The sequence below is a fragment of the Balaenoptera acutorostrata genome, chromosome 7 (assembly GCF_949987535.1).
Source record: "Balaenoptera acutorostrata chromosome 7, mBalAcu1.1, whole genome shotgun sequence".
Taxonomy (NCBI): domain Eukaryota; kingdom Metazoa; phylum Chordata; class Mammalia; order Artiodactyla; family Balaenopteridae; genus Balaenoptera; species Balaenoptera acutorostrata.
In genome coordinates, this window is record NC_080070.1 from 77649082 (window position 1) to 77665232 (window position 16151).

General features: G+C 41.3%; 1 protein-coding gene across 4 annotated transcripts in view; it reads right to left on the reverse strand.

The window, feature by feature from the left end:
• Positions 1 to 16151, reverse strand: part of IGF2BP3 (insulin like growth factor 2 mRNA binding protein 3) — a 150301-nt gene that overhangs the window by 13393 nt on the left and 120757 nt on the right. For 3 of the 4 annotated variants that reach the window (XR_009008853.1, XM_007170312.2, XM_057550084.1), the window contains 5 exons: positions 14148 to 14429; positions 9682 to 9816; positions 8290 to 8412; positions 6035 to 6170; positions 4386 to 4511 (listed from right to left, as the gene is read on the reverse strand). Coding sequence is in view for 3 of the 4 variants with exons in the window: in XM_007170312.2 (XP_007170374.2) it covers positions 4386 to 4511; positions 6035 to 6170; positions 8290 to 8412; positions 9682 to 9816; positions 14148 to 14429 (802 nt within the window). In the remaining variant the exon portion in view is untranslated. The remainder of the gene's footprint in view (positions 1 to 4385; positions 4512 to 6034; positions 6171 to 8289; positions 8413 to 9681; positions 9817 to 14147; positions 14430 to 16151) is intronic. The other variant, XM_057550085.1, reaches the window with a different exon arrangement.

Here is a 16151-nt window from a genome sequence, read left to right on the forward strand (position 1 = left end):
AGGGACCTCAACAGAAAAGATAAAACCAGAAATGCTGTTACTATACAAATTTGGCTCTAAGCTTTGTAGCAGCTAATTAAAGAAAACAATTAGTTACATGATTTACCACATCTTGAGAAAAACTATTTGTTTAGTAAAAACTACTTTTCCTGGGACTGACCCCAGAGAGCAACTTCTGAATGTCCTCAGAGGCCTAATGTAACAGGCATCATCCTCAGAGCAAAAGTCCCGGAGCCTCACAAATGTAGCCTGAGCACGTTTCCGCCTAGAAGATACCGAGGACCATGGCTACGAGAAAAGCTCACGGGCAGAAAGTGTGTTGTAGTCTCAAAAGTTGAACAAAAGCAAAATCATCTTTCTGATACAGTCATGGATGAGAGGCTATAGATGCTTTTGTTTTACTGATTTTGGGGAGGTGGGGTAGGAGGTAACAAATCCAGTATGGAGATTAAGAGTGAATTTAAAAGTTGAGTGAAGATTTGGAAAAGGAATGGTGAACAGTAGAGAAGGGCTAAAAGGACCAAACTATAATAGAAAGAAGGGGCAAAGACATAAAGCATCAGTATGCAGACAGAAAAAAGTTCCACACTGGGAGGTTAGAGGGAAGTAAATGAAGCATGCCAGGAGGTGGTGTCCTGGACTGACAGACCGCGGTGTGTACTATTGGCAATAGCACCTTAATGAAAAGGTGACTCATCGGGTGTCTGAAGCCTGATGAAGACGTTTCTGAACGCCACCCAAATCCCTTTGTTCCAGTTCCATATCCACCAAGCACATCCCTGACCATAAATTTCTTTTCAAGGAAACTTTCTTCTAGGAATGTAAGGCACCTCGCATAAACATCCTGTCTACTGGACAGTCATTAAACTGGCCCATTCTTATATGGGATTCTGTGTAGTAAGCCATGTTTTCAGGATTAGAACACCCAGATAAACATAATTTTTACATATAAAACTAAGAAGCCAGAACAATGGGTTATGATAAGTCTCTTTCACCTGTGAATCTAAGACTCTGAGATGAGCTTAAAAAAAACGCATCAGCATTACCCTATAGCGTTACACATTCTTTGCATGTAAGTTAATGTTCAGCTGCATTATCCTGAACCCTTCTTCCTAAACTTGCAGAGGTGAAAGATATTCAGGTCACAAGCTGTTTCCCAGTGGATTTCTGCCAGATGCCTATTGGCAAAACTTCCTTTGGACTTCTTGGCAGACCCTACGCTATAGCTTGAAATAACAGAAGAACAAAGCTGCTCAACTGAAAGTTTGCATAACTGGTGAAGGCTGCCAATGAGTAATTCCTAATCATCTATCATGAGGAAATACAAGAATGAGCAAACAGTAAGGTTAAGTGTATTTACTTTGTGGGGAACAGAATCTAAGACATCACAAAGGCACGGCGACATGCATGCCAGCCAACAAGACCAGCCTCCAGGAATCTGGAAGAATGCCAGTGTCTCCCTTTGGCTTGTAAAATACATACTCCTGGGGTTTTTTGTTTTGTTTTGTTTGTTTTGTTTTAATGGATTTTGGTCTGGAACTGAAATTGGGTTTACTCAACTTCATGACCTGAACAGAATGTTTAAGTTTAAAAAAAAAAAAAAAAAGGCAAAGAAAGTTTCTCCCTATAACTAAGTAACCAAGACCTCTGAGAGATAATAAATATATGTAACGAGTTATTTACTTTGAAGTTGTTTACTAACAAAAGAGCTGCACCCACAGTAAGAAATCCTAAAGAGTAGGACTACGAGACTCCATGAGAGTCATTTGATCTAACAGTCCCTTTCAAATTATATTTTGTTTCTTAAAGAGCAGTTCAAACTAGGTAAGACCTAAGAAGAAGTGCTCCCCTTTCTTGCCTCTACCATAAGCAGCCAAGTTAGCAATTTTCAGATTACACTATTCTAGAGACTTGGGGAGACTCCGAAGACACTATCAGAATTACGGAGACAACGGCGCCTGAACTAACGTCTCCCAACCCCAACGCAAGCTGCCAAGACCATCCAGCTATAGATGTTGCTGTGTGCAATGCCAATTCCAGCTCTTACTCTGCTCACTAGCTGCCAAGTGCCTCTTCCCTACTGTTTGAGCATTTCTGAAAGGAGCATTTCCTGTCATTTATAAACTCAAAGTTTGCCAATGAAGTACTGCGTAAGCCAGCTGCTAGGCAGGAAGTAGAGACTTTTGTCTGTTGGAAGAACCAACTCTTTGGCTCTGTGGGAAAAATCAACCTGGCAGGTTCCAGGAAGAAGAGTATGTTTTAGGAGGAGGGATGGGCAAAATTCTGGACTAGCATAGCGATAAGGGATTTATCCAAAGACAGGATGCATCAATTCTACTTTCACGTTACAAAGCAGAAGTGAGAAAACGTGTAGAAAAAAAAAATGAAACTCTAAAAGAGGAAGCAATACATGAAAATAGTCTTTGAACCATTTAGTCATCAAAACCTACTCCTTGCCAGGCAATATATACTTAAAGTAAAAGCAGAGATTTGCTGCTAACCTACAGGAATCAAGGATAAAGAGACTATCTTAGTGAGTAACCTGACTTCTCTGTGAGAGCTTCTGCAGAACAGTAAGCTTCTCAGCAGCAGCTGTAAATGCAATGGAGGAGTATCACAGAGTGGTGAGAGCAAACACCTGCCAACCTTTAATTCTCTAACCCAGTTTTTAAATACAGCCATACCTCAGAGACATTGCAGGTTCAGTTCCAGACCACTGCATTAAAGCGAGTATCACAATAAAGTGAGTGGCACAAATTCTGTTGTTTCCCAGTGCATATAAATTATGTTTATACTGTATACAACTGTCATCTATTAAGTGTGCAGTAGCATTATGTCTAAAAAATGTACATACTTAATTAAAAATAATGCTATTGGGAAAATGGCGCCAATAGATTTGCTCAATGCAGGTTGCTGCAACCTTCAATTTGTAAGAAACAAAATCGAACTCTGTAAAAACTAGTAATGTTTGACCTGAAAGAAGAGTCCTTAGAGATAATTCATTTATCTTGGTTTCTTCACTGCGTGGGTAAGAAAAGAAACCCAGAGCGAAGAGGAGACTAACACAAACAGAGCTGGCTCTTCTCTCTTTCCACCCTTCTCCTTTAGCACCAAGGTACAAACACGTCAGCCACTTCACATCACCTTTAGCTGCGGTGCAAAGCTTTATAAAACAAATCATCAATCTATTCACACTTGATATGAAATTCTGATGTCTATCTTTAGATTAATGGGCTTTGTTACATGGTTTTTAGGCCCAAAGAGGTTTGAAGTGGCAGATGAGGGGCAGGGGAAGATGCAAACGTCGCCGACAGCAAAGGCAGAAACACACACACTGCAAGACCACGGCAAAAGCTAAGCACACCTGACAGCCTGGTAGCTTCAAGAATAGGCAAAGGAAATTCTCATTCTTATAGGGATAAAATATGAACAATCTCAGCGATCTGTGTTCTCTGTAGAACTCCAGTCGCATTTTACTCTACATGTATTCTAGGCACTGAGAGAATGGAGTCCCCCACCTTTTCTCCCTGGACATTTCCCTAAATTTGGTGTAGCAGGTACCACTCACAACTTTATGTGATACGAGAGCCAAACAGGAAGGGAGAGATGTAAAAACAAATTCAAGAAGGAAGATCCTAGAATGTTAATTTTATTTCACATGATTGTCTACCTCCAGTTATTATTGTTGATGCAACTGAATTGTGCACTTCTTTCAAAAAAAATTATTGTATACAGTGTCTGCTAGGCTGCATTTATTTTCATACTATCACCGGTCTCCTATTTCTGACCTCAGGAAAAATGCAACTCTTAAAGCAAATATAAAAAGGATTATTTCTTAATAATCCACCTGTATACAAAACAAATAAAAGCTGTTTAATGTTTGCACACAAACACACACATGCACAATAGATTTGTGGGCACGACTGCCTGAGCTGTTTAATAAGTAAAAACATTCAAAGTGGAAAACGTGTCTAGTCTTTACTGACCTTTCAAAGCAGTAAACTTTCAGGTGAAGTTCAAGATGAAGGAAGCCTTTTAAAAATCCTTTCCTTCAACATTTAAAAATAACTAACCTCTTTCCCCCTCCTCAAAGTCTCAAACTTTTCTTTTGATATCTGAAAACATACATTGACAACTCTACCACTCAAGAACTTCAAAAGAAGTAACTCACGGGTCTACTCTACAAAGATAAGAAGGTTCTAGTGACAAGAATTGAAAAGCCTGTGCGGGCTCCTAACTGATGAGAGATCACACGGGGACCAGGTTTTACATTAAGATTTTTCCCAATTAGCATTTAATGTCACACTACTCGAGGGCAACAAAGTCTGTGTCCCTTTGACTTCATCCCCCTCAACCATAAAGAAAGCCAAGGCACATTGTCTTACCTCAAACTGTGGGTAAGGAGGAGTCATAGCTGAAGGGGGCCCTGAGGTGGGAGGTGGCATCCCTGAAGTGGGTGGGAACAGACCCAAGGCATTCAGATTTAATCCAGGAATTAAATGTGCTTGAAGCTGCAATGGTAAAAAGGTCCCTTCATTTTACAATTACAAGATCAAGTGTAAGTGAGCATTTATATGTGATAATATCCAGACTGTGACCTCGTTTTGACTCAAATTTTAGAACAAAGCAGATGTTCCATGTGATTATACTTGAGTATGTAGGTTATGTCTGTTTATAATTCTTGATATTTTAAAATCCATGTGCCGTCTGCCTCCTCTTTGACCTGAAGCCATGCTAGGTTCCTCAAAGCAGGGAACACAGCTTTCTTGCCTTTACGACCAGCTCACAGCGCTCAGACGTATATGTAATCTGTACACTCTGGGCACACAGTAAATAGAGACTGAAAACCTTGCATTAATTGAAGAAACAAGCAAACAAGATTTGTTCATCGAAGAGCAAACCAGATAGCAGATATTAAGAGATCTTTACGCCATGGAAAAAATTTGGCAGTCATGAGTCTAAAGACCCAAAACAAAATCAAGCCCTTTGGAAATCAGGTCTCATCTCCATGTCTTCTACAACTAAACCTATCTTTGGAATGGATCCAGGAGCCAGAAATGGGATTTTGTTTTGGCTTAATTTGATAAGGGTTAAGGAAATAAGGTGGGGACTACAGAGTTCAGACTTGAGCACACTCAAGAATCTTTTTTAAAGGCCTGTGGGGCTGAATTTACCCCCAGGCGACTCTGAAACATTTGGATGAGCAGTGATAATGTGAAGGAAGGTAGGTAGGCAGCAGTCATGTGGGGGTAAAATGATTAGCATTCCAGGCTCTTCTCACAAAGGTAATATCATTTTTACATTTTCCCTTCTTTTAGGTGTAATGTTTCAGATGACAGGCCCAACTGAGGAACTGTTTTTTAATCATTTACTTGAAAATTCAAGGTAGACTTTGGAAACGCTGCATTTTCTGCACCATTCCATCCATTAAGGAATGTCAGCAATGCACTTGCACTACACAGATTGTTTTGTCATTTGAAATTCTTTTATCTCCAAGGTTTATGAGTAACCAAATTTTAAATTTGTATTCATAACAGTAGCTTTTATATGCACTGTATCTATTATAATCCTAATAAGCATGCCATGTAGGCAGTATCCCCATTTTACAGATGAGGAAACTGGTGCTCAGAGAGACCAAATAAGTTGTCCAAGAGAATAGAGGTACAGCTAATAAATGGCTGAGCTGGGATTCAAACCCAGTTCACAGACCGCTAAAGCCCACATTCCTATAATACTATCATCTCCCTCCAACTCACATGGTATGGGAGAGATTAACCTTTTTAAGGGAGGTATTAGCCTTACCTCACAGGTAAGGAAGCTAAGGCTCGAAGTTGGCTAAAATCACAGAGATAGCCAAGCCTGATGTCAAAGTCTGCGTCTTGCCAACTATCCCAGGGCACTCACCGTGGTGCTAAAAATCGATTAGAAACCACATCTAACAATGACACCATTAAAGGAATCAATGTTAATGCAATTGAAAACATCTTTTGATTGTTCATCAAAATAAAGACATTTGCTTCATATTAAAACTAACATTCATGGAAGCAATATCATTTTCATAAGACTCCCTGATTTTCTTCATTATCTCTTCCTCAGCTTTGGCACATGTTTCCACACTGCCTTTAACCGTAATGGTGCGCTCTGGATTGTACAGCGTCAGTTCCTGCAACCTGCAGATTGAAACAGAGGGGAAAGAAAAAGACTGGAAATTATAGGAGGAAGACAATTGATAGTAGTTCAGCCACAGATGGCAATTAAAACCCAACTGTGGAGGCTGGCAATATGTAAAAGTGGGTGGTTAGACATGATGAAAAATGAGTAAGCCCCAAAAGACATGACTCCAAGAACTGTAAAACTGCATGAGAGAAGAAAATACTGCCCCTCCCACCTTCTCAATAAACATCGCTGAGTGTACACAGTTCGATTAAGTCCATGTTTTAAATAGAGTGCACTTCTTGACCACTTAAGGTGAACTATTTTCACAATTTAACAGTGAAATGTAAAAGAAATGATCGGAGGAATATACACTTTTAGTGGAAACCAAGAACCAAATGAACATAACCTTTAATAAGTATGTTCCTAGTCTGCACTGATCAATTCAAGGCGTTAACTGGCATTCTCATGCAATTGCATTTTCTGGGTCGCCAAGCAAGGAATAAGCACGGAAATATTCCAAAAGGGCAAGCCAGAATTCACGTGTCTAAACTTATTTTTGACGGTAATTTTAGAATTTAGATTGACGTAGGCTTCAGGAAATAATACAAATCAATCCATTTTGACTAAATTTTAAAAATAGTCCCTCGATGACCATTTAGACAACTAAAAAGTTAGAATGCAACAGCAGTATTCAGAAACTCCCTGCTTGACTCAGCTCCTGTTGAAGTTTCAAAATCCATTCAGGTGACATCTGAGACCACCTAAGCCTGAGCCAGTCAACAGCCTTGAAGGGAAACCAGTGGGAGATACTTACTATGGAAATAAGACTAAATATATGGATGGAAAGGATACAGAATATTGAGACAGCTCCCCTTCATATTCCTAGGGTTAAAATTCTCATTTTCATTACTAACAAAATGTCTCAAGCTAGACTTGAGCCAGATGAATAGGATATTTTTCCTTAACTTCTTCCTAAACTCGCTAAAAATATAGACATCTACACAATGAAGATGATTTGTCTTAGACTACTTAAACAAGTGTATGTCTCATCTCCAGGCTCAACCCACCTCTCCCCTGCCAAGCATTTTCCGTTACAATTTTTAAAATAGTTGCTTCCAGAATAGATTTTAAGATTATTTTCTATTAAAACCCTCCCCTTTCTGAGCATAAAATTCAAGACAGGGTAGGATCATTTGTTATTTTTAACACTGTGCAGTTTTTCCTTTCTTGCCCACAAAGCACAACTCTCCCACTTCCTTTCCACCCCCTTCTTTGAAAACTCCTTACTACATGAACATATTGCCCCAGTCTTTCTCTACTATTCTTCGACTTTTTGGGGTACTCTGAAGGAAATGAAGGAAAGTCACCCTCAGAAGACAAAGGCCTTTCCATATAATTTCAGAGCACTCATGGCCCTAGACATGGGGGCCAGCCTCCAAATCCCCACTCCCCAGGGATGGGCAGTCTCCTCCCACACTAACTAGAGCCAACATGTCAACAACAATAGAAAAATGGTAAAGAGTGTGACTTCTGAGGCTATGTTATAAAAGACACTGCCGCTTCCGCCTTGCTCTTTCCTAGATCATTCAGTCTGAGGGAAGAGAGCTGCTGTGTCTTTAAGACACCCAAACAGCCCTGTGGAGAGGCCCAGGAGCTGAGGCCTCACTCCAAAAGCCGGCATCAGCTTCTCAGCAACATCAAGAGATCCCCAACCAGAACCACCCAGTCAAGCTGTTCCTGAATTCCTGACCCACAGAAACTAGGTGAGCAATCAATGCTTACCCTCGTCGTCAGCGGTCCAGTGTTGGGATAATTTGTTACACAGCAATGCATAATACACTGGGTTATATATTCCAACTTTGGGAGTATATGCCAGAAAACCTGACCAAGACTTCAGCTAGGAAATACGAACGTAAAGTATTTAGTGCGTCCTGCCTTTTTAGTGGGAACAGATAATGCTTTCACTATGAGTTAGAAACAGATAGCAGGCAGCAGACCCAGTTTGAGAAATGAAGTGTAAGTATGGTGGTACAGGCCAGCTCCAAGAGTTGTAAAATGCTTAATATATAACCTACAGCTTAGAAACGGTGTGTGAAAGTTTTCTGATTCAAAAGAAAGCAAGCCAGCACTTACGGAGATATTGTGATTTTAGTGTCTGTGTCTTGCTCAATTTTTTTAAGGTTTCTTCCTTCCTTACCAATAAGACGTCCTACAAAGTTATTATGGGCTAAAATCTTCAAGGGAATCTCTTCTGTGCTGTAAAGAAAGAAAGAAACAAATAAAAAGGCCATCAAATCAGGGTAAGTAAACCTACTGTAGGGTAAAAAGACAATATTCATTCATTAAACATTTACTTCCTACCTACCATATAGGAAGAATTCTGCTAGGTATAGTTTAAAGCTTGCTGACCATTAGCCTACATTCTAGCAATGCATGAATAGAGGGGGTGAAAAAACACTGACAAGTATTTGGATAGGAGTTAATTTTTAAAAGTTTCCTTTTATTCATCTCAGGGAATGTCTTCCAAAAATGGATTCTGTTAGCTCTTTGAAAACACCTTACTCAAACCCATATTCTGAAACCCTGAGTACCAGAACACCACGTACAAATGCAAACCAGTGTGATTTCAGAATAATTTTAAAATACACTCCTGGAGGTAACATGCACAATTTATAGAGGGAAACAGAAGAAACTCAACAGTGGTTACACCTTGGGGGAAGAGTATAAGAGCAAGAAGGGACGGCTTTCACTTTTCATTTTGTACCTTTCTGAATTTCCAAGTCATATATGTAGCATTGTTTGAAAATGTCATTGGGGTTATCTGAATGGTGGGCTTTTTCTTTACTTTTCTCTGTACTAAAAAAGAATTTTAATCTTATAATACAGCAACATATAATATAACTTATAATTAAAATATATGTAATATATTTCAAAGGTCCCTACAAATTAAATGCTAGTCATTAGGTCCCCAAGCTAAGTCCAGCATCTTACTCTGGATCCTACTTTCAGCACACCACTGTGCTGGATGCTACAAGCAGCAGAGAACCCAACCTCTGCTCAAGGCTCCTGTGCAAAAGTTTCAACCTGAAACGCCCCAATCAATCTCCAGTTTACCGTAGCACAAGATTAGGGATTTCCTCACCTCCATACTCAGGGGAGGCTGGGCAGACATGGACAGAGCTCCAGTGAGCTCCAAGTAAAGGAGTGAGGATTTGGGGTCCCTGCTTTGGGTAAATCCCGGGGATACTTCTTGGACCTTAGGGGAGCTTCCTGTGACACCCAATTGCCTTCTTTTACAGCTAGACGGTTCCCATTACACCACTCACAAGATATCCAAACATGAATGAAAACAAAATATTTAAAAGACTTATGCTTTATAACCAAATCAATAGTGCCAACCCTCTGTCGCTCTTTGGGACAGCATTTCTCTTTCTTTGTTGGCAATTCCCAAGAACTGTGTCACAGAATTCCAAAATAAGACAGTGTAAATATCAGCCTCTTCACGGGGTAGTCCTCTTTACTCACAATTTTATATCTTGAGCTTCTTTATGCATAATCTCCAGAATAGACTTACAAGCCGCAGAGGTGCCCTCAGGGGTAGAGAGAATAGTAATTGACTTCTCAGCAGCACCTGCATTCTCTTTACGATGGACATCAATTCTTCCGGTGGGCACAAAGGGAGAGGAAAACAAGAGCTGTAAGCATATATTCACAATAGAGTCTGTAATTACCAACTTTGAAGTCACAGCACTTCCGGGCAAAGAGTGGATGACTCACTCCCCTCAAAAGCATCAAGTCTTGATAAGCTGTCACCATGGATGAGACCAATTTTAATTCCAGGAGTACTCCCCTCTCTTTGCTCATGCAGGGGCATCTTTTCATTCTGCCCAAGCTGCATGTGCTTAATTTTCCTTTTAGGTGCCACAGGTCAAACATCTCATGTGCGGGAGCCTGGGTTCAAACAAAAGGCTTTCTTCTGCTCTAAAACCAAGGGGGACGGGAACACAAGCCAAGAGGACTGGGGCTGGAATTCCACAAGCCAGGTGGAGCTTCTGATTCTATACTGTATGTCCACCATCCGTCAGATGTGGGGATTTCGCTCCTCTGTTTCCTCTGGCAGGGCTCTTTCTACATTTTGCCTCCTTGAGAGAGGAAGGTGCATAACAAATAGTGATGGGATTGGAACCCAAAGAGATGGCAATTCCACTTCAAAGAAAAGCAAATGGCCAATAAACACAAAACGATGTTCCACCTCACTGGTCATTAAAACAAGGTGTCATTTTCTTCTAGGCCTGCGAGCACGTTAATGGATGAAATCAAGTGCTGGCAAGAGGATGCGCATCTGGGCATGGCCACCCTTCTGGTGCGGTGCAGAGTACAGAGCAAACCGCCAGGACCTTTCAGAGCTGAGCTGCTTATGATCTTTTTTTTTTAAATTATTATTTATTTTATTTTATTATTTTTGGCTGTGTTGGGTCTTCGTTTCTGTGCAAGGGCTTTCTCTAGTTGTGGCAAGCGGGCGCCACTCTTCATCGTGGTGCACAGGCCTCTCACCATCGTGGCCTCTCTTGTTGCGGAGCACAAGCTCCAGACGCGCAGGCTCAGTAGTTGTGGCTCACGGGCCTAGTCGCTCCATGGCATGTGGGATCTTCGCAGACCAGGGCTTGAACCCGTGTCCCCTGCATTGGCAGGCAGATTCTCAACCACTGCGCCACCAGGGAAGCCCCCATGCTTATGATCTTTTGACCTAAGAATCCTACTTCTCGTAACGCCTCCTACAGATGTAGTCTCATACATGGGCCAAGACGGGTGTTTTTCACCCTTTGCAGTATTGACATCTCGGATCAGACTAGTGCTCTGCTGTGGGGGCCCGTCCTGTGCATTGTAGGACGTTCAGCAGCATCCCTGGCCTCTGCCCACTAGATGCCAGTGGCACCCCCCCTCTCACGCAGATGTGACAACCAAAAATGTCTCCAGACATTGCCGAACGTCTGCAGGGGGGACCACTACTGCTTGAAAATCACTAGTGCAGGAATGTTCACTGTAGCACTATTTGTAACAGAAAGAAAGTTGGAATTACCTTTGAAATACCTCTCAGGAAGAAACAGTTAAATAACATTACATCCATACTATACAGCTGTTCGAAAACATGTGGTTAAATTACAGGTGCCAACATAGTTAGAGGTCCTTGATCTTATGTGAAAAAAATGCAATACATACCATGGTATGATTTCTCATTTAAAGCTACACATGTTAGTAGCTACAAGGAACGAGTCCTGTAAAGACATATCCTCAACTTAACAATGGTCACCTTGGGGGTTAGATGAAGATTAGCTCTTTGTTTTTATTTTTTTAATGTACATACTTGTACGTTTTGAATTAAATACAAAAATAAGTCTTCTGTTTAAAAAGTACAAGAAAGAAAATCAACTATCAAAAAAAAAAAAAAAAACTGTGTTCAGGGAAAATTAAGTACTGGTGAGTTCCCTTGGCCACTCAAACACTAGATGAAGAGCTGTGTAACTCGTGGTCATGAGAAGGACCACTTCATCCTGCCAAGAAAATCAAGGCCTGGATTTCATTTTCCTAAATGTCTGATTGAAAACTGAAGATTTATCTCAGAATTAAAACCTGTAACTAAAAATTAGGGCAATGTAGAAGTGAAACAAATAAGGGATATCTAGAAATAACCAATAAAAAAAGTATCTTAGATAACGGTTCTGATCTCAGGGACCATCTTTGCAGTCACTGGTTTCAATCCCCAATCACTGTAAGTATTGTCTCTCTTCTAGTAGGTAACATGTTCATCTCCCTCCTCCCGGTTTATTTCCACCTGCTCACTGTGTTAAGGATTACTAAACTCTGATCGTCTGAGAGAAGGTGATGTTGCTTTACAGATTAGGGTAGCCCTGCGAGGCCATTCCAGAAACAGAAGATCTGATAATGACTAGTTTCAATGGCAAGAGTTAATTAAATCCGCTGGCAGAGCTGCAAGTGAATCATCGGATACAACAAAAATTGCTTCCCTTCCCTCTCCATCCTCCATCTTCCTGCTTAAATAAAACAAACAGTTCAATTTAAATCACAGAAGCTCTTTCCTCTGACAAGGAAATGAGTAGCTTTAAAAGGAACAACTTTAATCTGCCATGTGACAAGGATGGTAAACCACTGAATTATTAGTTTCTGCAGGTAACGGGGAATCAAGGGAAGCAAGAAGCCCTTAAATTTTAATATTAAAACCAGGCAAATTTAAGATGAAAACTGATTAGGCTATGGTTCAGTTGTCTTCCCCACACTCTACATTATGAAGTCAAAGCCACTGAGTTTGCACAAAGGTAACCAACACCCAGCAACTCCTGCTTCAAAGCAGGGGAAGGCAGGACCAGATGTCACTCCACAGGGGAGTGGGTACGCAACCACCACTAGACACAGTTCGTTTGTTTCTGCGTGAGAAATGAGTCAGCCAGCTCAAGGCAGGCATGGTGCCTGTGATGAACATGGATAGCCTCTTAAGCCTGTTGGAACAAACACGTAGGCAAGGTATACACAGCACAAGGTATAGTCGCACTTTCTGAACAAGACTCTGCTTAACTCCTTGAACCACACAAAATAATAATTTTTCTTACTAAATTTAAAAAGCAAAATGATCCACAGTCATCTCTGTAGCTGGCCCAGGGGCCATTTCCCTACCCTTTCGTACAGAATGACACAAGAGAGGTTTGTACACGCAGCCTTTTCTCCCTAATACACCCACAGTTCTTCAGGAAATATGGCAGCAGCTGTCCCAGAGGTGTGCCTGGTAGCAATTTACAGAACTAAGGGTGAGGACAGAACTCATAACCAAGTTTCTTTGGGTCCAAGTCTTCACTACAGCATAACAGGATGGTTGGTTACTAAAGCAAAACAATGAATATATAATCACTGGAGCTTCAAAACTGAGAAAGTCCCTTAGATGTATTTTAAGGGCATTAAATATAATTCACATATAGTTATTTCACTCATTTGACAAATATGAGACCCACCTACATATAAGGCAACATGCCCACCACTGGGGCTACAGTGGTAAATAAAAACAAATAGCTCCTGCTTTCTACTCCTAAAAAGTTAGCGTCAAGGTTTGATGGAGAATCTTCTAATTCCTCAAAATCTGCAAATTAAAACTATCAAACAACATCCTAAAGAAACAACCATTCTAACTACATGACTTAAACACAGGATAACTATGGACCATAGCTGAATGATTCTTCACTGAAGTAAAGCAAGACTGAAAAACTATCTCTGTACTGGACCCAGAAAATTACTTCCAAAAGCACTGAAGGCAGTTATAACAGGAGGTCAGAGTGGAGATGGGAGAGCAGAGAACCTAGAAGCTGCCCTTTTGTTTATCAGGGCCTCCCTCGTCAGGAGTGGATTAAGTATCATTTGTTTTCCATTCATGCGTGAAAATTTGAGGTTCCCTTTGAGATTAAGGTTTAGCCCCAGGTTTATATGAAATGAACACTAAGATATCAAATCACGGGAATTCCCTGGTGGCGCAGTGGCTAAGAATCCACCTGCCAATGCAGGGGACATGGGTTCGATCCCTGGTCCGGGAAGATCCCACATGCCGCAGAGCAACTAAGCCTGTGCGCCACAACTACTGAGCCTGCGCTCTAGAGCCCTCGAGCCACAACTACTGAAGCCCGCGCTCCACACCAAGAGAAGCCACCGCAATGAGAAGCCTGTGCACCGCAACGAAGAGTAGCCCCCGCTCACCGCAACTAGAGAAAGCCCACGTGCAACCCACCGCAGCCATAAATAAATAAACAAATACATTTATTTTATTGATTTATTAAAAATAAAAAGTATATCAAATCACAAAGATTTTCCGGATTCCCAAGTACCATACAAGAAGGGATCATCATCATCATGAAGTACCAAGACAACCTACTCTGTTATTAAGATCCAAAGGGGAAAGCATGAAGGCCCCCCACACACTCAGGAATACTCACTTAGACTGGGTCTGTTTGGTAATGTTCCGAATGGTAGCACCTTCTTTTCCTATAATGGCTCCAACGAATTGGGTGGGAACCAGCAGACGTAGAGGCAAGTCGCACGGTTTCTGCTTGGACATGGATCCTGGAGACCCCTGCCGCGATGAGCCCCTCTGCCCAAACCCACGGCGACCTCGGGGCTGCTGCGAGGGGTTCTGCTGGGCAGCCATTTCGTCAGGGATGTAGGCCACTTTCAGTGTGAAGTTCTCCAGCTGGAATCCATTCAGTTTGTCTAAAGCTCTGAAAGTTGACGAGGAGCAGGGGGTGGGAAGAGGAACCGAGCTATAAAACAAACCTTTCAGCAAAGCAATACCCACCTCTTCCACTCAGGATTACTGGCTCTAAAACTTCTGAATAAAGCCACTGAAGAAGTAGCAAACCCAGAACACACATAACACTTCCCCCCCCCCACGACCTGCACTTTTCCTTTGAAGGACACATAGGAAAGACCAACAAGATCCCAATCATACAGGAAAACAAAGTATCAAGAAATTTCTGTCACCATTGCCAACCCTCCAAGACCCTTCCCAGAGTAACTGTTAACTGTGATAACTTCTGCAAATGGGCCAGTTCTTTCCATATGTTCACACAGGTGTGTACGTGTTCAGTACCCTCTTTAAAAGCATAACTGAGATCATGATATACATAGTCTTGTGACTTGCTTTTTCCCCAAATACAATACATCTTGGGATATTTCCATGTGATTTTTGTATCAGAGGGCATTCTTTTCTAATGTATATATAACTGAATCACTTTGCTATGCAGCAGAAGTTAACACAACATAGTAAATCAACTATACTTCAATTTTTAAAAAGTAGCTAAAGATGGCATTCTTTTCATAAGCTTCACAGGTGATAGAAGGCACACAGCAAAACTTGTTTTACCGATGCCCTGATACAAGAACCTTAAGTTAACACATTTTTCGTTGCTTCTTCCCTCTCCCCTTTTTTCTTAAGGAATATGTGGATTAAGGGCCCTAAAATATTTTGGCTATTTCTGAAGGAAGACAACAGCTGAGTGATCTTATTAATATCAATGATGTATATTTATTACAGGAAGTTGGAATTACAGAAGTTTCAACCAATTAGATATTCATTCAAAGTAACCCTTTTTTTTTTTTTTTGCCCACACTGGGCAGCTTGTGGCATCTTAGTTCCCCAGCCAGGGATCGAACCAGTGCCCTCAGCAGTGAAAGCGCAGAGTCCTAACCACTGGACCGCCAAGGAATTCCCCATTCAAAGCAACTTTAAACCTTTTAAAAGCCCAGAAGAAACAGATCATTGAAGGTTCTTTCAGAGACATAAAGAAAGCCAAGCCCAATGTAGGAATCAACTATACCTACAGGCATAAAAGGCAATACAGTCCATAGTAACATCCTTTCCCACTATAAAATTGAGTACTGCCAGCTTCAGAAGAGGGTAAGTAAAGTTTGATTCTGGAATTAAGTCAGTAATGTTATCAAAAAAAGTAATTAGCTTCTTTCTTGAGTGAGAGAGGCAGGCAGATAGACATCCTTCTCCATGGGAATAAACAGAGATAAACATGTAAGTCACCAGATGCTTTTATGTATTCTGGGGCTAACCAGATACGGTCATGTGTGTCCCAAGAAACAACTCTGTCAAACTGGCATAAACTGTAATTCCAAACTTCACTGTGCTGCTTTAAAAAGATTTCTTGGAGGGGAAAAGAAAAGATTCTCTCACTTGGGAGGTCAGATAGCACAGTGCTCCAGGACCCGGTGCGCAGTCTGGGTCCCAAAGGCCCTAAACTCAGGCTGCTCCTGTCAGAGAGCAGACAGCACGCACTGTGTATATCCCACTGCTAACTGCCAAGAAAGCAGGGTTCCTAACCCCTCAGCCCACAGTGCTCCAAACTTGGACACAGCTAGCTGAAGGTACAGGAGTAACTTAACTGCAAGCAATGACTTTCTCATGACTGAAGATTCCAAGTTTCTGAATTTTA